This window comes from Cydia splendana, chromosome 1, assembly GCF_910591565.1.
Source record: "Cydia splendana chromosome 1, ilCydSple1.2, whole genome shotgun sequence".
Taxonomy (NCBI): domain Eukaryota; kingdom Metazoa; phylum Arthropoda; class Insecta; order Lepidoptera; family Tortricidae; genus Cydia; species Cydia splendana.
In genome coordinates, this window is record NC_085960.1 from 30,193,599 (window position 1) to 30,217,290 (window position 23,692).

Here is a 23,692-nt window from a genome sequence, read left to right on the forward strand (position 1 = left end):
TTGAGGCTATATAAAAATATATTTTTTTTAAACGAAAGGTTTAAACCTTTTTAATACATAAGAATTCTCATGATTTTACTAACAATGTAAAAACCAAATCTACGTTTTGGACCTAGCTTCTTTTTAAGCTATTTAAGTTAATGTTTTAGACGTCAGAACGTCGTAATACAGAACATCTTTTTTTTCCATAGGGCTTTCTTGTCCTCTTTAGCAAAATGTACAGCGCTTAAAAGGGATGCAAGATAAAATTTGACAGGAGTATATTTTTTGATCCTGTCGAATTTGATTCAACTTCGATTTAGTCGCTAATGAGAGTAATGTAATTGTATTATTGTAATGAGGAATGGGCGCTTACAAATCAATTTTATTTGGTGATAACCAATTATCTTATCAACGATTCTTTAAGCATTCTACTAGCATTTTATTGACTGTGACGGGAGAAGTCAAGACGGAATGACGTTATCGGTTTTCGTCATAATACGCACGCTCGTCCTCCGATTTGTACGGATGATCAAATATTAATTAATTTATGTAAATTGCGCGGATAATAACTGCACAAAGTATTCAAACTCGATTAAGTGTATGCAAATTCGTCCACAAAACGATTGTTTAAACTTATAGGTTCTTCATGCCGTGAAAATAGCATCGCAGCGGTCGCGCAAAATATTCTAATGGAATTTAGCTATTAAAAAGTTTTTGAAACACAATTATAATGAGTGATGAAAAACAACCACTTCTCACAGGGCCCTGTATTGCTATAGAGCATGCAGAGGTTCAGAGGGAAGCCGTTGAGTTGTCCAGTGATGCAATATTACCGATCAAAGACGAGAAACCAAAGGCGGACTACTGCCCGGCCTCGGAGCGGCACCTGGAGCACCCGACCTCCAACTTGGACACGATGATACATTTGCTGAAAGGGAATATTGGCACAGGGATTCTGGCTATGCCTGATGCCTTCAAAAATGCGGGCTTATTGTTTGGTAAGTTTCTTTTTATTGCAATGAACTAGAAAGTCGTATAAGTTTATCCGCATCATCGACATTTACATCATTATTAAATTCTAGGCAACGGTAATTCCGAATGTCGAAAACCGTCGGATAATTCCGAAAAGAGACTTTTATTATGATGGAATTAAGGGTGATTTTCATCTGAATTTCGGAATTATCCGACATTCGGTAATACCCGAATACACCTTATAGTTTTTTGTTGTTGTATTTTTGGTTGCAGTTTTGGTATCCAGGTATTGTCACTATAAGGTATTGGTTTGTGTGTATACAGCACATATTTGTGTGTATAAAAACATGTAGATAACTATAACTACTGAACAATAATATAGGTGAACATCACCAATATTCACATAAAGTCAGAAGAGACTTTATTATCATTTTCGATTAAGATTGTAGTTGTGTGAGGGGTGCCGCGAGGCAATCCTCCTCACCATGTTACCTAGGTTACTATTTCGAATAGCCTAGCTAGGTTAGGGTGCCAACGCCGAAATGTTAAACTTGCAGTGCACCACGCGCGAACTGATAAAGATTGGGAACCCCTATTATAAATCATATATTTATAATAAATATTATATATAAATGTAATTTAGCATTTTTACAAATCTACAAAACAGCTAATTTAATTTAAATGTCAAATTCATTATAAATAAAACAAGTTTAGCATTGCAACATATAGTTGTGTATATTATATGCTACATCAAGTATATATCACAGTGAACTGGTTAGCCAACTTATTTATCTATCCCTGACTAGTTATTAAAGCTACTCTCCATTTATCATTAATACCATTATCAGTGAACAAATATATGAATAGGCAAGCATGCTCTCATAATATAAATATTTACCCAGTTCATGTTATGCTATATTCACCATAGTAAGAGTTTTTTGTATGTATCTAATACCTTTAAACAAGCAATTCTTGTTTATTTATATATTTCGGGGATCTCGGAAACGGCTCTAACGATTTCAATGAAATTTGCTATATGATGGTTTTCGGGGACGATAAATCGATCTAGCTAGGTCTTATCTCTGGGCAAAGTGGTAAAACCTAGCCAGATCGATTTATCGTCCCCGAAAACCACCATATAGCAAATTTCATCGAAATTGTTAAGAGCCATTTCCAAGATCCCCAAAATATATAGGTATATATAAATAAACAAGAATTGCTCGTTTAAAGGTATTAGATATATTTTTTTGTCATTCCTAGAAGACAAATACACTGTTGTAAAATTTACTTATCAACTTTTATTTACTTTTCTTAAAATGCCTTAAATTATGTGTAGTTTAATTAGTTAATTAATTTTTTTGGAGAATTTACAGATTTCTGTAATTTAAAGGTACCTAGGCTTTCCGCACAGATTCTAGGGGCACAAAATAGTTATTTTCACCTCAGCAGCTCGAACAAGGGTACTTTGCTTCTTAAAAACAGTGAGCAAAATGCGATTTTGCTCACTGAGTGAGACAAAATGACATTCAAGTGACCTTTATAGTCATTTCAACATGCGGGGTCTAATACAAGTTCGATATACTTGGGTTCTATTATCTCTGTCCCTCTAGGTATGTTCTCATTGCTTAGGGTGAAAAATTTTGTGTACTACACGAGATCAAAGTTATTTACATCTCGTGCGCTTTTGAATCCCTTACTACGCTCAAGATTCTAAATTAGATTCACTCGCTACGCTCGTGAATCTATTATAGAATCTTTCGCTTGCGCGGGACTCAAAATAAGCACTCGAAGAAATATCAAACTTTGATCTCTTGTTGTACAAATAACTATTACGATACAAGTGCGGAAAAGACGAAATTCGATGCGAATTACCTATTCCCACGTGTATCGGACAACGTTTTACAGTACATATGGCCCTTTAAACTTTTGACATACGCACGGAAAGTGCTCTTTCCCGCACTAGTGTGGGCAGGCGTGGCTCACTCAGCGATTTCGTCGCTTTGCAACAGGTAGCTAAAAGTACATCTGTTCCACACCAATTTTGGTGGCTAGCCATAAGCCGTGTGTGGCAGTCGCCACCTAGCGGCCATATCTGTCCTGACCGTAACAGACGCGTTTTGTCATGAGTCTTCTGTACCTATACTTGGTCAAGTAGATCTTGTCAGTAGAAAAAGGCGGCAAATTTGAAAAATGTAGGCGCGAAGGGAGATCTTCCCATAGAAAATTTGAATTTCGCGCCTTTTTTTACTGACAAGATTTGCTTGACCAGCTATAGTAAGTACTATTATTTATTGGCTACAAATATAATGACTACCAAAAAATACTTTGGTACCCTAAATAAAAAAATCATGATTACCAAAAAAAATTACTGAACACCAAAAAAATAAGGCCTAAAAATACAAAAGTATCACCAATTTAATTACGACTGCACTTAAAATTGTATTCAAGTAACAAATATATTGAATGATCACCAAAAATCATTAATGATCACCAAATCTTGAAGACCAAATTAATGCGATATTTTCACCTCAATAAACCACTATGATTACCAAAAAATGTATACATATTACGAAATAAAATAAAATGATGCCAAAATTACTAGCCCCTCCCACTCAACCCCTCGTACCCCGCACCGCATACCTAGTACCTACCTAACCTAACCTACTTTTCTAGTAGCATTTCGTTATGCTACTAGAAAAGTAGGTTAAACTGCTATCAGTCAGTTAAGTGGGTTAGGTTAGGTTAGCACTGCGACACTTACAGAAACGAAATGGTACTAGAAAAGTAGGTTAGGTTTGAACTGCGACCTTTACAGAAACGAAATGCTACTATAACTTTTATAGTTGTTAGGTTAGAACTGCGATCCTCACAGAACCGAACTGCTATCAGATAAGTGAAGGTTAGGTTAGAACTGCGACCCTTACAGAAACGAAATGCTGTTAAAATATTGGGTTCGGTTAGGTTTGAACTTCGACCCGTACAGAAACGAAACGCTACTAGAAAAGTGGGTTAGGATAGGTTGGAACTAAGACCCTTATAGATACTAAATGCTACTAGAAAAGTGGGTTAGGTTAGGTTTGAACTGCGACCCTTACAGAAACGAAGTGCTACTAGAAAAGTTGGTTAAGTTAGGTTTGAACTGCGACCCTTACAGAAATGAAATGCTACTAGAAAAGTGGGTTAGGTTTGAACTGCGACCCTTACAGAAACGAAATGCCACTAGAAAAGTGGGTTAGGTTAGGTTTGAACTGCGACCCTTACAGAACCAAACTGCTATCAGAAAAGTGGGTTAGGTTAGGTTTGAGCTGCGACCCTTACAGAAACAAAATGCTACTAGAAAAGTAGGTTAGGTTATGTTTAAACTGCGACCCTTACAGAAAAGAAATGCTACTAGAAAAGTGGGTTAGGTTAGGTTTGAACTGCGACCCTTACAGAAAAGAAATGCTACTAGAAAAGTGGGTTAGGTTAGGTTTGAACTGTGACCCTTGCAGAACCAAACTGCTAACAGAAAAGTGGCCCCTTGCAGAACCAAACTGCTATCAGAAAAGTGGGTCAGGTTAGGTTTGAACTGCGACCCTTACAGAAACGAAATGCTACTATAAAAGTGGGTTAGGTTAGGTTTGAACTGCGACCCTTACAGAAAAGAAATGCTACTAGAAAAGTGGGTAAGGTTAGGTTAGAACTGCGACTGTTACAGAAATAAAATGCTACTAGAAAATTAGAACTGCGATCCTCACAGAACCGAACTGCTATCAGATAAGTGAAGGTTAGGTTAGAACTGCGACCCTTACAGAAACGAAATGCTGTTAAAATATTGGGTTCGGTTAGGTTTGAACTGCGACCCGTACAGAAACGAAACGCTACTAGAAAAGTGGGTTAGGATAGGTTGGAACTAAGACCCTTATAGATACTAAATGCTACTAGAAAAGTGGGTTAGGTTAGGTTTGAACTGCGACCCTTACAGAAACGAAGTGCTACTAGAAAAGTTGGTTAAGTTAGGTTTGAACTGCGACCCTTACAGAAATGAAATGCTACTAGAAAAGTGGGTTAGGTTTGAACTGCGACCCTTACAGAAACGAAATGCCACTAGAAAAGTGGGTTAGGTTAGGTTTGAACTGCGACCCTTACAGAACCAAACTGCTATCAGAAAAGTGGGTTAGGTTAGGTTTGAGCTGCGACCCTTACAGAAACAAAATGCTACTAGAAAAGTAGGTTAGGTTATGTTTAAACTGCGACCCTTACAGAAAAGAAATGCTACTAGAAAAGTGGGTTAGGTTAGGTTTGAACTGCGACCCTTACAGAAAAGAAATGCTACTAGAAAAGTGGGTTAGGTTAGGTTTGAACTGTGACCCTTGCAGAACCAAACTGCTATCAGAAAAGTGGCCCCTTGCAGAACCAAACTGCTATCAGAAAAGTGGGTCAGGTTAGGTTTGAACTGCGACCCTTACAGAAACGAAATGCTACTATAAAAGTGGGTTAGGTTAGGTTTGAACTGCGACCCTTACAGAAAAGAAATGCTACTAGAAAAGTGGGTAAGGTTAGGTTAGAACTGCGACTGTTACAGAAATAAAATGCTACTAGAAAATGGTGACGAAGTGGATTAATTAATTTAATAGGATAACGATATATTAAATATTTCCACATTTTTAATTAAAATGTGGTTACAATTTTGGTGGTCATTTACTATTTTTGGGTTTACAATGATTATTTTGGAGTCATTTGCTTTAATAGGATAGCAAGATGTAAAAATTTGGTTATCATTTCACATTAAAATGGGGTTTGAAATTTGGTAATCATTTACTATTTTTGGGTTAATAATGATTAGTTTGGTGTCATTTCCTTTAATAGGATAGTAAAATGTAATAAATTTGGCAATCATTTCATATTAAAATGGTGTTATAATTTAGGGTGGTAATAATTTATTATTTTAGGGTGGTAAATTGATTTTTTTGGTATTAAATTTTACTAAATCTTGTGATCAGTTAAATAGCCTTATTTATTCCAATTAATCCAGCTTTGATGATTCATTTGAAGACAAGTAAAATTTCCCGAAAGTGCAATCTAATTTGAATCTTAAATCGGAATGCTAAAGTTGAAATTCTAGTGGCGCGTATGTCGTCGATAAATCCATATCCTATGCCTGGAAAAGGGTTAAGTAAATCGTGTTTAAGCTAACCAGAAACCCATTGACAGGCGTATTCGGCACGCTGTTCATGGGCGCGGTGTGCACGCACTGCATGCACATGCTGGTGCGGTGCTCGCGCGAGCTGTGCATCCGGAACCAGCGGCCGGCGCTCGGCTTCCCCGAGGTGGTGGAGGACGCCTTCACGTCCGGCCCGGTGCCGTTGAGGCCGTACGCTAAGAAAATGAAGTAAGTTGACATAAGTGCCTATATTATTATATGTCTTAATAGTCTTATACACAGTCGCTCGCCTACTGCGGCGCACGGAAACGGATACGCTGTTCGCCCTTCCCCGGTCTGGGGCCCATTTCTCGAACGGTATTAGTCTAATATTTTTAGTGTGTTGTCATGGCAACCCATACGATTTGACAGTTCGTGGACTAATAATATTAGTCTAATATCGTTCGAGAAATGGCCCCCTGGTCACCTGGCTGGCTAGCTAAGGTCTAAAAAATCCAATAAACGAACCTGCTCACAAAATTTCACGAGAATCTGTTAAGAAATACCACCTGTAGAGAAGAACGGCCGGACCGCCGATTTTACGAAAGCATAGGTCAATTATATCCTGGGGGCTTAGACAAGATTTGATAGAAAACGCCAATCGAAACTTGAATAATGTATGCATAGTCACGTGACTTTTCGTAGCATCTGTCATCCCGATACATTTATTATTTTCCTTTTGCAAATTGCATTTGTCGATGTACGATTGTCAATGTCATCTTGATGGCTAGGTTCCCAATTTAGTTAATTTGCTAAACCCATCACTTAAAGGTAAGGTAAATGATCAATTTAAATGTATTCTTATCAATAGGTTACTACACTACACTGATTATTCCATTCTGTAAAACTTCCGCGTAGATTTCCGATTAGCTGTAGTACCACCGCCCACACTGTTAACTGTACATCGGTGGACCTTATGCCTTTTGTAATTAGGTCCACGGTCTACCGATGTACAGTTAGGAGTGTTGCTGTTTGTACCTATATGTTAACGATTAAATTCTGACTTCCGCTATTACGGTCATCTGTAAAATTTTCCCAAAAAACAATATATTTACTCACTTAACTAATAAATGCTTCAATTAAAAAATATCCGTCAAAAAAATTACCATACAGGAAAAAACTAGTATTGACTAGTTGTGTTATCCATTAAATTAAATTAATGCAATTAAATAACAGTTTGTGGTTTTTCTACAAACAAATTGACAAACTGCAAAGTGATTAACCCTTCGTATGTTTAATCACTGATCAGTGCGCACGAATTTAAGTCCATTGTTTAAATAGGTTTAAATTAAATTGATCTGCAGTGCTTAGATATACGAAGGGTTAAAGGCAAATCGCAACAAACTGTTAAATATAACTTAGTTCATAGTGTTTTAGACCTATTTAGTTGTGCATTTTGTAGATGTCTAATTGGACTTGACAATCCGTTATTGGTTGAGCGCTGCTGCGGAATATCGGAGCATTCGGAGCGCTATTGTGGTTAGTTCATTGCATCGGTATTAATGTGCGGAATGTTTCCTATCTCGAGATCTATCTCGAGTAGTTTGCTATCTTGTTATTGATTTATCAGTTATTACTACAAATAAAACTATTAGTGAACCTTTATGTCTTTGAAATAAGGTTTACGAATGGGGTGGAAGTTTTTAACAGATGGCGCCATCATAGCTTGATGTCAGTCCCTAGTATTGTGTCATTTTTTGGTTTTTTTAATACCCTGGATGCCAGCCCATAAGCCGAATCTCATAGAAAAAGGGGCAAGCTATGATGGTGCCATCTATGCAAACCTTTGACAGTTGCCAACCCCATTGGCAGTTAACAGCGTGGAGAATAGTATGAGGCCACCTACCATGGTGTGCGTGTGGTGTGGGTGTGGGTATATTAGTGCCGTGTCTTCCAACGTCGCCATTTTGATGCCATGCCAGCACCCATTGGGTGCCGGTCGATTTGTCAGTGGTTATCCTCCGTTTATGTGGGCCTTTTTAAACGATTCCTGAAAAGGAAATGGTGCTGTACGAAAAAATCTATAGTCAAGTTACATATAATGTTTCAGCAGTTTTACTTGTTTTAAGATATCTTTGTCTTGTCTAAGTGGCTCAAAAGATCGCGTAGCAATGACCGAGTTAAAGTTTATTGATAGTAACAAAAGCATTTAAGCCAGTTTTGTCCATATCAAACCAGAAAAATTGTTTACCTACTCTGTCCGGTATCATTTGGGCTAAAATACATATATATGTATATGTATAACTACAGGCATTTGAATTCAATATATAGCTAATATAGGCATAGAACAACTGATAACAAACTTCCAGGCACGTATCAGTTACTATAACAGTCTGTTATGAAAATTTCCACGTGAATATAGGTCATGATCTGCTTAACTTTTCCATTTAAATATGTTGTACAGTGTACAAATAGTGACAAACTAATCTACTATGCTAATTTACACAACGATTGTCTCAATTATTGTATGGTGTACCTAATGACATTGTAGGAGATGACAACATTGTTGCCAGGTAGATCAAATCCTGATAATTGTAGAGAGATAAGGCAGGCAAGCGAAATGTCATCTCGATTAAATCTATCGCAACCTAGGACAGTAGATCATGAATGCTATAATAATACTTACTACTATTTACTCCGTAGTGCTGTGTTAAGGGGTCGTCCAGAAATCATGTGATCGTTTAGAGGGGGGGGTGGGGGTAAGAAATGTGGGGTACAGAGATGATATCACGTGTAATTTTTTTTCAAAGCGGGAAAGACAAAAACTATATTACTCAAAAATTTAATTGAGATCAAATAATCCGCTCTATTTTATATGCGTATATACCCCATAAAAAAAATCATAATTATCGCGTGATCTTGTGGCAGGGGGGGGGGGGGGGGGGGGGGTGTTGGATTGCGTTAAAATCACCAGTCCTACCACAGCTTACGAATCCTATTATGCGTACGTCGTCGTACGAACACGCAAACCTACATGTCCAGGATCATTTTACAAGAAATAAAGAGAGATTTCATTTTGGAAATGAAAAAAAAATTGTTCTTATTACAAAATTATGAGATTGAGCAATTTCCGAAGTTATTCCGTGTGAAAATATCGCATTTTTAGAAACTTAACCGTACAGCCCTCACATGCGTGCAAACCATCTCACAATTTACGCATGTTCGTACGGTTCTTAGTGGCCCAGATGATTGTAGTTCTTTTAGTTTCCCAAAAAACCGGCCGCGCAACTCGTGGGCTCATGAGTAACTAACGGAAAATCAACAACTTTGTTCATATTTTAATCGTTTCTCTCTTACTTTTGACAAGAGCATTCAAAAACATTAAATATTAAAATAGGTGTCAACGTGTCTGCTCCCTAACCGTTTAAGCGAAATGTACACCAAACTGATAAAAGCAATCTGTTTACTATTACAATATCGGGTACTAGGGCACTATCGTTACACCCATTATAAAAGATTCCACGCTATCTGGGGCGAGCGTCGAGTTCAAATACCAAGCGGAAGCTCTAATGGAAGGTTTAACGAATAAACATTGGATAATTATTATAATATCAAGAGATTTGGTCGCGTGCGCGATATCTTTTAGATTCTAAAATTTAAAACGTATTTAATCTGTCTGAAACCTTATTTTTCCTACCATTCTTACATCTTGAATAAAATTAAGACGAAACAGGAGCTGAGTTTTAAATATTTTAGGTAAATATACCCGTCTCGCTAATGGAAGCGGCACCTAAAAGTAGTGCGATAAGGACAAGGCGAAAAATCCTGCGTAAAAATCTCAAAAATCGAGGTTTCGTACTCCTCTGTTTCCTCCTCCAAAACTTAACCAATCGTAACCAAATTTGGAAATCTAAATGATTATGAAATTATCTGTGTCGGACCGTTTTGCTTTTTTGGCTAATTGATATCAGTTTTGAATGCCACGCCTCTCATTGCGGCATAGTCAATTAGGCCATTTTGGCCATTTTTGAAGGGCTCTAGCGCCTTAAAAAACTAAAATATCAAAAAAAGCAAAACGGTCCGACACAGATATTGACAATATTAATCTGTGTTGAAAAAATCATTGCTCTAGCTTCAAAAACCACAGAGGAAAACGAGGAGTACGTTTGTATGGAGAAATGACCACTCCCGTTGGCTCTTAACTAACTACCTATACTTCGCGTGGTACTAAGAATGAACCATAAGTATCTGAGAACGATCTCTACATTGAAGTCTAATTTTGATTTTGTGTTTGTGTCTCGTTTGGGAAGCATAATTATCACCTGATGCTGTCAGAAAGTGACATACGTTCTAATACAAATACCGCTCCTGGCTCCGTGTCCATTTAACAATTTCATTAAAAAAACCTAACACGTTTTTTTAGAATTGTAATAAATAATGTATTTCTATTGCATGTATATTTTAGGATAACGTTTCGTAAGTCACAAAAAGCTTTATTAAAACGGGAGCTGAGAAAATTGCTAAGTCTACAAAATAATTATTTAACATTCCACAATGTGCCATGAAGCCCATGAATGACAAAGTGAATTTTCCACCGTCCCACGCTTCAGTCGTGCAATGCCGACGTCAAAGTACTTATTAAGAATTTAATATGTTTCAGTCACGTTCGTCCTTTACCCCCGACACACAATACGCCCCCTGTATACAGAGAGGAACACAGTAATATGCTTATGTAAGCAGTACTGCAGGCCCTTATAGGCACTTAATTTTAGAATTTAACTCGAGTTATGGTTGGCCTGCAATAAAATTTAAGGTCCAAATCGACCCTATCGTATGCAGGAAAAATCGGTTAAGTAGAAGTGGTCGAAAAATCGATTGCAAATTTACGGAATGAAGCTAAATAAAACCGTTTAATAAATTGCACGCGGTAGCGTTAAATTAGTTTGAACTATAGGAACTATAGGTACTTAGGTTATTTGTTCTAAAATGGAATCATGAGTAGGGTATCATTTGCCGTCGTAACCGTCGACTTATAACTTAAAAGCTAAATACGACCTCAAGCAGAGCAAGAGGGGAAGCAGATTCCATACTGAGTAGGTCCGTAGTTGGTCTAAATCTGACTGAATTCCGAGTTCCGCCACAAGAGTGGGTTAAGTACTTATGCAACTGTCGTATGTCGCAGGTGGTTCGAAGTTTCCAAATAAAATAGAGCCAATATTTATATCGCGTTTGTGTGACAATCAACCGTGTGTAATATACTTACCTAGTTTCTGAAGAAATCGGCGCTAAGCACCACTTTTTGCACCTAATCGTTGTAGTTGAGCTAGGTACTGGTTTAAGTTTACACTGTGAAGTGATGGGGGTGTTTCCCCCCTCGACCTTGCAGACTCCATTACTCGATGCAACCATGACGTAACCATTATATGGTGACTATAATGGTTACGTCAATGGTAACAGCTTTAATTGCGGTCGGCACATGTTATATTAATTGCGTTATAGTATGGGCATGGTTTATCTATTACCTACTGCAGATATTAAACTGATACTCTAATGCGTAATGCGCTATTTAGAGCATGGCAATACAAGGTCTGTTAAAATTGGTACTAAAGCGGTTTACATGAGCTTGTTAAAGAAGACATTAATCCCCATATAATGCTTAGATTCAAGTCTAAGGTCTCATCAATTGAATGAAATATGGTATGCGAATATGAAATGAGTCTTACTAAACTCTAAATCATAATTAGATTCCAAAAAAAGTAAGAAAATGTTGCCACTTCAATAATTTGTTTGTAAAATAGTAAATTCCTTTTTATAAATAAATACGCTAAGATAATTTATTTATTGGTAATTTTACTCCTACGATTTAATAAAGTACTTTTATTTACTTATTTTTACATAAATACAAGACGCACTAGTAAAAAGTGGCAACATTGTCTTACTTTTTTTGGAATCTAATTATGATTTAGAGTATAGAAAAGGAACCCTAATTGTTTCGCAATGTCTGTTTATATCGCGACCCTAAGAGGCTCGTCAAAAAGTGCGGGTCCTAAGATATTTTCTGTGTTAATTGCTTTAGACTAGTTTAGACTATATCGTAAACTGTAATAAGTCATATAATAGTTTCTTAGTCAAACAAAAGATACTATTTTGTATGAACAAGTAATGGAAATGTTGGCCATTGATTAACCGTAAAAATAGCAGGACTACTAAAAAGTACAATTCGCATAACACCATCCAAATAACACCTCCATTGTTCCAGAAACGTGATCAACGTGTTCCTCGTCATAACTCAACTCGGGTTCTGCTGCGTCTACTTCCTATTCGTCGCCACCAACTTACAAGACACATTTCGATTCTTCCACATCAACTTAAGCGTTCACAGCTACTTAGTTCTACTCTTCCTACCTATAGTAGCCCTCGCTATGGTGAAAAATCTGAAGTATTTGACCCCAGTATCGCTGATAGCCTCCATAATGACCGCTTGGGGGCTGTTGATTACGTTCTACTACATATTGCAAGACTTGCCGAAGACGAATTCGGTGAAACCGTTCGCGAGCTGGCATCAGCTGCCGCTGTATTTCGGGACTGCTATTTATGCTTTTGAGGGGATCGGTGTGGTGAGTATCTATGTCTAAGCGCCACTTGCACCATCCCGCTAACCCGGGGTTAACACGTTAAACCGGTAATCCAGTGTCAAATTATACTGGTAAGTTGGTAACCATGGTCACTCCAGGTTTAACCGGTTAACCCCCGGGTTAGTGAATGGTGCAAGTGGCCCTAAGTGTGAACATTAAATGGACCCTTGAGAGGGGTATACGGCGCGGTCTCTGTGTTTTAAACAAATGAAAACGTATAAGAGCGGCATCAGTGCACGCTGTACTTAATCAATTAAAGCTTGGCGCCCTGCGCTGTACGCCCCGCCGTACGGCCGCTCCGCTCAGCACTGAGGCCGTACCTTAATTTTATTAAGGTTTTTTTTAAACATCAAATAAAACCATGTACTGAAAATGGGCCGAGATATTATATCTAGCATTATAGCGCACTAAAAGTATGTGCGTAGTTATACTATACCTGCAGTACCTCTTGTGTACCTTACGCTCACCCCAGGTCTTTCAAAACAAGCCAGTCGGTGGGAACCAACTTTTCTAAACGCCCTACCAATGGCAGGGCAGGGTAGGTGCATCCTTCCGCCAACAGTAACGCGAACCGGGGTATTGAATATCATTGAATTATTCAACTGCGTAACAATGAAACTACGCTGAACGCGGTTAGCTGTGTTTGTAGTGGCCTTGTATACGAATCTAGTAGACCAAGGCGAAACAAGTTAAATAAAAACGAAAACCTCACGGCTGATATGTAGTTCCTGTGATTAGGCCGGTATCTAGAATTCTAGATGCTAGTTCAAGTTTAGGTGATGGCTTTAATATCCTATTTATTATTTATTTTCGAAACGAGTCTAATGATTTCAAAGTTATGCTCTTTGTTTTTAGTTTAGGACATGTTAGTAGTAAGCTAGTAACCTGTTCTTCTGCTCACGTCTGTATATCGTAGGGTTTGTTTTGTGTTATAAATTACTTAATAAATAGGTTTTTTTTTATTATTATGAATGGGCTTACTCATGGCCACAGACTAGCCGAGGCATAGACGTGGCCTACGATGGAGCGAGCACGCCCAGAAGGTGCCTTTTCACTATTGATTTGAAGGTTGCCGGGTTATAAGAACACGGAAATATAGAGGCCGGCAAGGAATTCCATTCCTTTTTAGTGCGCATAAGGAAAGAAGAAGCAAAGCGCTTCGTGCGAATTGGTGGAATATCTACCAAGTAAGGATGGAAACCGGCCGTGCGTCTAAAAGTCCGATGGTAGAATGGGGACGGTGGAATAAGCTCGTGTAGCTCTTGGGCACACTCCCCGAAGTGCGACCTGTAGAATACCGACAGGCTGGCGACTTTCCGCAGATGGGCCAAAGACTGAAGCTTAGCCGTTAGCTTCTTGTCGCCAATCATCCTCCTGGCTCTGCGCTCCACTGAGGGTTTACCCTTGAATTGCCGACAGACATTTCATCGAATGTTATTTCGAAGACAACGTTTCAAGTATTTTCATTTCATCGACAAGTTATTGCGTCGAAGAATCGATAGTAGTAAATTTAAATCGGGGACTTTTAATTGGTACTTGAGTTATTTTGTATATAGTTTATATCGTGGTATTTATTTACGGGTTTTCTTATTTCATTTTGGATTGTATTTAATAAAATTTATTACGCGTAAAATTATTTCAATTTGTAATATTTCGTTATCGAAACTAAACGCAATCACGTCAGTCGGCTCACTCTGCGCGATTATAGCTATGTGCTCTAATTTTGAAGATATAATTTTACAAGGCTGCCATTTTCATTTTGGGCAAATTATAAATAGGTTGGTAACAATAATTTTACTTACTAAGCCGTTCATTTCTGTGTAGGGTCGCAGTTCTAACCTAACCTAAACCTACTTTGAAAGCCGTTCGTTTTTGTGTGGGATCGCAGTTGTAACCTAACCTAAACCTACTTTCATAGCCGTTCGTTTCTGTGTGGGATCGCAGTTCTAACCTAATCTAAACCTACTTTGAAAGCCGTTTGTCTCTGTGTGGGGTCGCAGTTGTAACCTAACCTAAACCTACTTTGAAAGCCGTTAGTTTCTGTGTGGGGTCGCAATTCTAACCTAACCTAAACCTACTTTAAAAGCCGTTCGTTTCTGTGTGGGGTTGCAGTTCTAACCTAACCTAAACCGACTTTGATAGCCGTTCGTTTCTGTGTGGGGTCGCAGTTCTAACCTAACCTAAACGGACTTTGATAGCCGTTCGTTTCTATGCGGGTCGCAGTTCTAACCTAACCTAAACCGACTTTGATAGCCGTTCGTTTCTGTGTGGGGTCGCAGTTCTAACCTAACCTAAACCGACTTTGATAGCCGTTCGTTTCTATGCGGGTCACAGTTCTAACCTAACCTAAACCGACTTTGATAGCCGTTCGTTTCTGTGTGGAGTCGCAGTTCTAACCTAACCTAAATCTAAAATTCTTATAACAGAAAAATTTATAAATGTGTAGTACGACATATAAAAATGTATTAAAGTAATACGTCGAACAAATGAATTGCAATGTTAAGTAGTTGTGCCAATTAAAATAATTTGAAACGAACTAGCGATCAAGTAATATTCGTTGAATAGTATTTCTACGCATTAAGAAAAATTGAAATAAATAGTATATGAAACAAAATAACGCCAAACAATATTACTAGTACTAACGTTTCGATGAATCGTTGTCGATGAAATAATATTCGATGAAAAGTTTGTCGGCAAAACAAGGGTACACCCTCCAGCCCTCCACTGAGTCCAAAGCGGCGAGTTGGTATTTAGCTGAGCCATCCCACAGGTGGCTGTAATACTCCATACACAATCGGCTTTGTAAAGTGTTAGAAGCTGTCCAGGTGTGAAGTATCGCTTCACCTTATTTAGGACGCCCAGCTTTCTGGCCGCAGTTTGTGCTTTAGACTCAATGAAGCTGCCGAAGCTGAGCTCAGCTCCACGCCGAGGAGTTCCAGGCTAAAAGAAGTTTAACGCTATAAGAATTTAATAAAACCACGCAGTAAGAAATACCTTTAGCTTCCAAGGTTATATTTTTGGAAAATAATTGTGTTCCAGTTTTTTCGATCGCCTACATATTTTCTTCTTATCTTAAAACTGACTGGTTTCAATATCTTATGAACTCAATTCAATACATTACAAAAAGTTAGTAAATATCTATGACGAGTGTTATTAAACAGCCTTTGTTACTCTAAGAGAGCATTGACACTCTGATATAGTTATTATGTCTTGTAATGAACTTTTTATTATTATCTACGTCATATTTAAGTTAAAAACAATTTAATCTAATTTTAACTGCAGACGAGACTAGTACAGAAGGTGACATTAATATCATTTTAGTTATTCTACGGGTCAAAGTTGATTTTTATCATTAAATTTCAATTAGAGCTAACGCAGATAAACTCAATGAGTATCTTTACCAGAATAAAATAAAATATGTGACGCTGTGTTACTTTATTGATAATATAATTTGTATACCAATGGAGCGCAGCATACCTACTAGGAGTTCGCAGAACCGATCGGGTTAGGAACACCGAACTGCGCTCCAGAACTGGTATAGTAGATGTGGGTGTTAAGGCCGCTAAGTTTAAGTGGGATTGGGTGGGACACGTCTGCCGTATGCACCCGGCTCGGTGGGCCAAAGTGGCTACTGAATGGACACCGCAGATTAGCCGGGGCAGAGGTAGACCAAAAAAGAGATGGCGGGATGACTTTGACGCTTTTTGCAGCGACTGGCGGGAACATGCACCAAACTGTGATGAGCGGCGGAAGAAAGGGGAGGCCTTTGGCCAGCAGTGGGACACAAAATAGGCTATTAAAAAAAAATTGTATACCTACTGGCAGAATACCAGCGATGTGGCTTGCCGCTTGGCAGAGAAAAGGCGCCCCGCCTTTTCTCTGCCACGTCACATGGCTTCATTATGTAAAATTTTTAGTAATTCAGTTTGCATGTTTTTATTTGTTTTTTGTTTTTATGTCAATGCCATGTATGTTGTGGGTAGAAATAAATAAATAATCTAACTATACTAGCTCCCGTCCGTAATTTCGTCCGCGCAGAAGGCATTCAAAAGTTTCACCCCTGTAGAATGTCTATAAATTATTTTTGGAGCTCTACAACATTTGAAGAATATATACCGTAAGGTCGGGTTACTTTAGCCCTGGGGGGTAACTTTGGCCCTTGAGATTTCCTCGGTTCAGGTTATATTATTGCCCTATAATTATGGAAATATGCCATGAGGTTGGTTTTAGCTAACCTTTGACGTTTTTATATTTTTTATAACACCCTTTTATAACACCCGAGGTTTTCATGGGGGTCAAAGTTACCCTCCATTGGGTCAAAGTAACCCGAGTTTACGGTAATTCAAATTATAAGGTTTTAGCGTTACCGGTGTAGGTTGTACGCAGTATGTCAATATAACCCGACTTTACACACGTTTATGAATAACGCCATTAGGTCCTAATTAGTTCAATTGATCAGCAGAACATGAAACAAATGTCCAAAAATGCCAATTTTCCCATTTTTCCAGGTTCTACCGCTCGAGAACAACATGAAGACGCCCGAAGACTTCGGCGGTTGGAACGGAGTCCTCAATACTGGCATGGTGATAGTCGCTGCCCTGTACACTGCTATCGGCTTCTTCGGCTACCTGAAGTATGGAGAACATGTCCTTGGCAGCATAACGCTCAACCTTCCTAACGACTTGTAAGTTTATCCCATTGTAATAAGGTATATATTGCATCAACATAGGTGATAGTCGCTGCCCTCTACACTGCTGTCGGCTTCTTCGGCTACCTGAAGCACACCTCGGACACTGGCGATCAAATATATGAAACAAACTCGTTCCTACGCACACAGTCTAAGCTCGTGTAGGTGAACGCGTACCTTGCTTGTGTGAGTGAGATAAGACGTGCTAGGGTTCCCGCCATTTTGTTGTCAAGTTCGATGACCTCAATGACTCAAAACTCATTGCGCGTATTAGAAAGAAATAAGAATCGTATTATGCTGTAAGGTGGTATCTAAGCTCGATTTATACAATAGTTTCCTATTTTGAATCAGTTTAAACGAAGTAACAAAATTTTTGTAAGGAAATTCAGGCCACAAAAATATTACGTAAGTTGAAAACATGATTTTTTGTTCATATAGATATTTTGTTGTTTTCAGTGTGATCTGATAGGTTTTGTAAATATTTGTTTAATATTTGAATATTTTACGTGGCCTCCGCTCTGCGCACCGCGTCGTCGCGTCCTTGCCAGCCGGTAACTGAGGTAACCGAGAGCGGGTGGGCGGCACTTTCAACGGGAGGCAGGGAGTGTCCATACTGTACGTTAGTACTATTTATTATACTGTGCCTGAAGTATGGAGAACATGTCCTTGGCCGCATCACGGTCAACCTGCCAAACGACTTGTAAGTTTATCGTTTAGAAATAAGGTATATATTGCATCAACATATTTAAGTGGCTGCTCTATACACCGCGGCTACTTCGGGTATCTGAAGTATGGAGAACACGTGCTTGGCAGCATCACGCTGAACTTGCCCAACGACTTGTAAGTTTATCTCAGTTGAATAAGGTCCATATTGCATCAACACCGCGACGGCATACAACATACAACTTTGTATAAATAAGGTAAACCAAAAATATTTCTTATCAAAATAATCTATGATGTTTTTAACCGTGGCAGTTAAGGTTAAGATTAAGTTGACAATTGGACGAAATATTAAAGGAGACAAAACATTTGCTGTGCTGGGCTTGTTTAAATTGTCCATTTTCTTTTCCAGTCTAGCACAAAGCGTCCGCGCAGTGATGGCGGCGTCCATATTCCTTTCGTACGGGCTGCAGTTCTACGTGCCCATGGGCATCGTGTGGCCCGTCGTCAAGTCGCGACTGACATCCGAAAATGCACTCAAACACGGCGAATCCGTCACGAGACTCGTATTGATCACTATCACATGTAAGTAATTAGTATGGTTTATCTATCTCTACTTGTTAAGGCAGAGCGTATCGCTAAATTTACCATCTTAACTGGCAATTTGTAAACCTCATTAATAAGGTCCGATAGTTGTACGTGCCTACGGCTTGGCCTTTCGTCAAGTCGCGACTTAAGCTCAGTAACGGCGGGCCTCCGCATCACTCGATCAACAAAGCCGAGGGGAGAATTCAAGCAGACTTCAAATATTACCAAAAAAATTGACAATGTTATTTGGCAATATCTAAATTAGGAATTTAATGAAGGATAAAGAAAGTAATAAAAATCAATATATAAAAAACTTATTTTTTTTTTATTTAGTACATTAGTAATTATGACGTGATTTCAACTGCAACTAGCTACTTTCTTCAAAGTTTTGCCAAGCCCTAACCTCTGATTTGGTAAGATTTTTTTTTTTCAAATGGGTGCCGCGAGCACGAAAATACTAAAGTCCATTTATACATTATCGTTACTCCGTATACCATACGAGATAAACTTGCGTCTTATTAAATGCGATTTATTGAAGCATCCTGTCAATTTGCAACGGGACACGTTAATTGACTGGCGAATAATTAATAGGTACTAGCGGAAAATACTGCTTATCAATATTTATTGACAAACCGTCTGGGTCGGGTCTGGATCGGTCAGTATTGGCCAGTTTTGCGGTCAAAGATTGAAGAATGCATTCACACGATAAAATTTCTGTATAGGTAAATAACCATTTGCAGACCATCTCACATTGTATATTGTATCTTCGATGGCATACAAGTATCTCTTGCCAAACGCGATTGAGCTTTGAGGGGTTTTTGTAAACCCAAGATAAGTTAGATGGGTCTGATGGGTTTTATATTATAAGTTAACACGGATGAACCGATATCAGTGAGGTTTTTTTAAGAATTTTGTATTACAGCACTGATGGTTCTTTCATACAATTGACTATTAGTCGGTGCTTTTATAATTTTATCGTGTTTTTATTAGTGTCCGACCGAAACATGTTTTTTTGCCGAAACCGAAACCGAATGTTCGGCTTTGGCTCTAGTTTCGGCCGAAACCGAAACCGAAACCGAAACTTTTGTAGACTTGTTAAAATCGTTGAAAGAATGTCATAAAACCGCTTTTACACACATATTATGGGGCTGTCAACACCCAATGTCCTTGAAATTGATGTTATTTAAGCAGGTTTTTAAGAAAATTACTAGAGTTAGACCAAGATAATTCTGCAACGATTTTGATAACACATGCAGTGCAAGTGTTACTTTAAACGTCAAAACTTCTATGAAATTATGACGTATAAATAACAATTGCACTAGTTGCACGGCGTATGCTATCAAAATCATTGCAGAATTTTCTTGGTCTAACTCTATTCATTCACCAGTCAAGCTAACATGTTGATACAGGGTCAACCAATAAACCAACCAAAAACGCGAGCGCAGCGAGCGCGAAATTTTTTGTTAACAATATCGCAAGGCCGGGTACCGATCTACACCTGGGCCTAAAAGTCCGAAGTGCCCCAGTGAGGCGAACTTTCATGCGAAGTCAAAGCCGTGCTTCAGGCTTCAGGATAAGTAGTTAAGCACAGACTCCAACCAATGTCCATTGTATTAAAAAGCGAGACCGCAGGCCGAGCATGGCGCAGCGAGGCCAAAGGCTTAGCTGAAGTAGAGGACATGTGGAACACAAACCAATGGTAAATTGAGGTAAAAAGTGAGGCTAAGGTCGAGCATTCGTATGAAAAACTGTACTGGGGACACTTTTAAGGGTCTTTTCTTCGTTTTAATCGATAGTCAGCTGTTCAGCTTCACAAAATATTAACTATTGAGAAAATCAACTTTGTGGCCCTAGTTGAGCGTAGCCTTTAGTCTCGCTTAAAATTTGCCATTAGAGGTAGATAGAAAAATGACTGAATAAGAGCGAAAAAGACATCGTTCGACTCGGGCCGAGCTGATACTCGGCCAACGGCTACGTGCGACAGTGTTATCTCATTCACTCCGATACAATTAGACAGTGTGCGCGTGATAGGTATTGACAGCCTCTTAAGACTGCGTCGACCGTCCAGTGGCGCTCTCATTAGTGGAATTGTGTTTTATAATAAACCAATTAATTTCTGTACCTATACGTGAATCAGTATATATAGATATGTATTAATATTGTTGTCCTACTTATTCCCCAACTTTTGGTCTTTGTCCGAAGTACCATTTCGTAAGTTTCGGCCCGGCCGAAAGGTTCGGCCGTTTTTTGGCCGAAACCGAAACTACAGCCGAAACATGTTTTTTTGGCCGAAACTGGCCGAAACCGAAACCGAACCTTCGGTCGGACACTAGTTTTTATTTAATTTGAAGTTATTATGTACCTACATAAAAATCCACTTGTTGATAATGAGTTGTCATTGAAGTGACTCTGTCGTGATTGTCTTAATTTCATTTTTTTGGGATAACCTATAAAGGCTACAAAAAGGGTAGGGTAAAGGCTAGTGAAATTGAAATTATTTGAGACTAGCTTCTGCTCGCGAATTCGTCCGTGATAAATTTGTTGATTGTACTCATATAGATACTCTCTCCTTATAATAATGAACTTTCTGTAAGATATGATATCAGACACAAAAAAAACTTAAAAAAAATCTCCTTATCTTTTCTACTCAATCTATACCTTTGGCAAACATCAAATTTCATCGCTAAAGAATATGCTAGGTATCCTCGACTATCCGATAGAGTAACTAGGTGCATTTTGTTTCTACTATTTAAGATTACGCTTCTTACACTGGATGCGACAGGAGCACATTATAAATTTCGTAATATTTGACTTATAAAATAAATCATTAGAGTATCAATACATAAAGTTCAATTGCCGATTACCGAGTGGAAGATTTCGACCACCGTGCGTTGCAAACAAATACATTAAGAGTAATGCACTCTTGAAAACGTATGCAAGTAATTCAGAACTTTACTGACATGCTTTAAGGTATATATTATAGATAAATTAGGTAAGTCCCTTGTAATGTACCTGAGACTCAGCAAGCATAGCAACGGTTATAATAGTTTATTACATTATTAATGAAATTGATGTTTATGTTTACAATAATAAAAATAATAAAAAATAAACTTATTGTGGTTGACACCACGCAGTGAACATTTAAGACGAATGTAAGTGTCAAATAATATTAGCCATTTAGTTTTGTTTGCTTTTTGGTGATGTTTTGTATGCTTGTTAGCATACAGCAAACTTTGGAACATTAGAAAGTGCATGTAAATAATTTATTTATGAATAATATATCAGTGATTTATTTGACCTGTAAGAGGTAGAGTAGACGTCAAATTAAATAAAATCATAAAAGAATAACGCCTCCTTTGTGTTCCTACTTAAGTTTTTTTTATCTCTGTACCGGTTTAAGGGCCCTATCACACTAGGATTCGCGAATGTGTTGAAAGCGAAGAGAGATCAAAGATCTACAGATGTAGTGTTTCTTGGAAACTTTCGTGTGACAAATATATATGTACATATATATCCTTGCTATCACGGTTCATGAGGTACAGAGCCTGGTGACAGACAGACAGACGGACGAACAGACAGACGAACAGCGGAGTGTTAGTAATAGGGTCCTGTTTTTACCCTTTGGGTACGGAACCCTAAAAAAAAGAACTCAAATGCAATAAAGTTTAATAGTACCTAGATAATGACCAGTAACATACCTTATATTAAAATAATGAGAAGAATATTTATTTTATTTCAAATGACATATTTGTCATCCTACAACAGTCAACCTCAGTACTGTTTGTAATGACTAATGAGACTGGACTGAAATAGCATAACACGTTCGTCCGTTTCCGTGAAAATACGATGTTAAAGAATTATTCACTAGGTACATCTGTATATGAGACGTTCGCTCGAGTATATATTTGTGTGTGTATTCCGTCGCTGACTTTACATTTATATTTAGTTTTTTTTTTACAGTCGCCGCCGCCGCACTAATCCCGAACCTAAGCGGCATAATTTCCCTAGTGGGCGCCGTCAGCAGCTCAGCCCTAGCGCTTATCTTCCCGCCCATCATCGAGATCATGACCTTCTGGCCCGACAACCTCGGCAACCACAACTGGATGCTGTACAAGGACCTCCTGCTGATATTGTTCGGGTTGACCGGCTTCGTGTTTGGCACGTATGCCAGTGTGAGCAATATTTTGCATTGAGGCGGTTGGATGGAAAGCTAAGTTTGATTTAACGTATTTAAAGCTTTTTGTGTCAAAGACGTGAAATGAGTATCTAGATCAGAGGGGCTAATGTAAACATAGAAATTCGAATATTGCCTATCAGCGTCCTTTCACTTGAATTATGCTTTAAATTCGATAGAGATAAGACCTTTTTCGAATTTCGATCTTCGCGGTAGCCGTCCTAAAAGCTTGTACGGTGAAGGAATTTATTTTCAGTATCATTTCGTACCTTCCAAATTTTATATTAAAGGAAAATATGGAAAATTTGGAATATCGCTCGCAGACGTATCTGCATGTTTAAAAATTGATTTCGTACCTTGTCACAGTGACAATAGTATGAGGTCCCTATCAACTTTCATATTGATTGTCACTGTGACAAGGTATGAAATGGTACTGATGGTCTAATTCTTTGTACTTGTAATATGGCTGTATGCGGAAGTTTTTTTGAAGTTAGACCAAGATAAGTCTGCAGCGATTTTGATAGCCCATACTGTGCAAGTGTTATATTAAACGCCAATCTTCTATGAAATCATGACGTATAAATAACACTTTGACGTGACTTGGACAGTAATATACATATATGTATGTGCTGTCAAAATCGTTGCAGAGTTATCTTGGTCTAACTCTACCTCATTTGGATTAAAAGTGTTGTAATTAAACATTCATGAATTTAGCCCTATATTAGCCTGTATCTGGTTCGTAAAATGACGTAAACTGTCGAGGTCTTAAAATGACTAGATATTATGTATGACGTCATTTCACGATTAGTACAATTTCAAGCTTCTGTATCAGCTTAACATGTTGCCGCGTCTAATTCAACTTACGACTTTGA

At 38.3% G+C, this 23,692-nt stretch overlaps 1 protein-coding gene and 1 long non-coding RNA gene across 3 annotated transcripts in view; both read left to right on the forward strand.

Moving 5' to 3' along the window:
• Nucleotides 1-23,692, forward strand: part of LOC134793094 (uncharacterized) — a 454,735-nt gene that overhangs the window by 141,656 nt on the left and 289,387 nt on the right. The gene's annotated exons all lie outside the window — the stretch shown is intronic.
• Nucleotides 322-23,284, forward strand: LOC134793008 (proton-coupled amino acid transporter-like protein pathetic). 2 transcript variants are annotated; one of them, XM_063764535.1, is made up of 7 exons: nt 322-980; nt 6,148-6,325; nt 12,336-12,693; nt 17,220-17,339; nt 18,183-18,238; nt 18,471-18,643; nt 22,607-23,284. In XM_063764535.1, exons 1-7 carry the CDS (start codon nt 713-715, stop codon nt 22,837-22,839), a joined length of 1,386 nt encoding a protein of 461 aa, XP_063620605.1. In that variant the 5' UTR covers nt 322-712; the 3' UTR covers nt 22,840-23,284. The 2 variants fall into 2 exon arrangements, with proteins under 2 accessions (XP_063620605.1, XP_063620596.1); XM_063764526.1 differs by lacking the exon at nt 18,183-18,238 and having other exon boundaries at nt 17,220-17,395.

Excerpts from the sequence above, each read along its gene's own strand:
- LOC134793008 (XM_063764526.1), top strand. The coding sequence starts at position 713 with ATGAGTGATGAAAAACAACCACTTCTCACAGGGCCCTGTATTGCTATA. Across the intron at positions 981-6,147 it reads AAATGCGGGCTTATTGTTTG|GCGTATTCGGCACGCTGTTC; the intron begins GTAAGTTTCTTT and ends ACCCATTGACAG. Across the intron at positions 12,694-17,219 it reads CTTTTGAGGGGATCGGTGTG|GTTCTACCGCTCGAGAACAA; the intron begins GTGAGTATCTAT and ends CCATTTTTCCAG.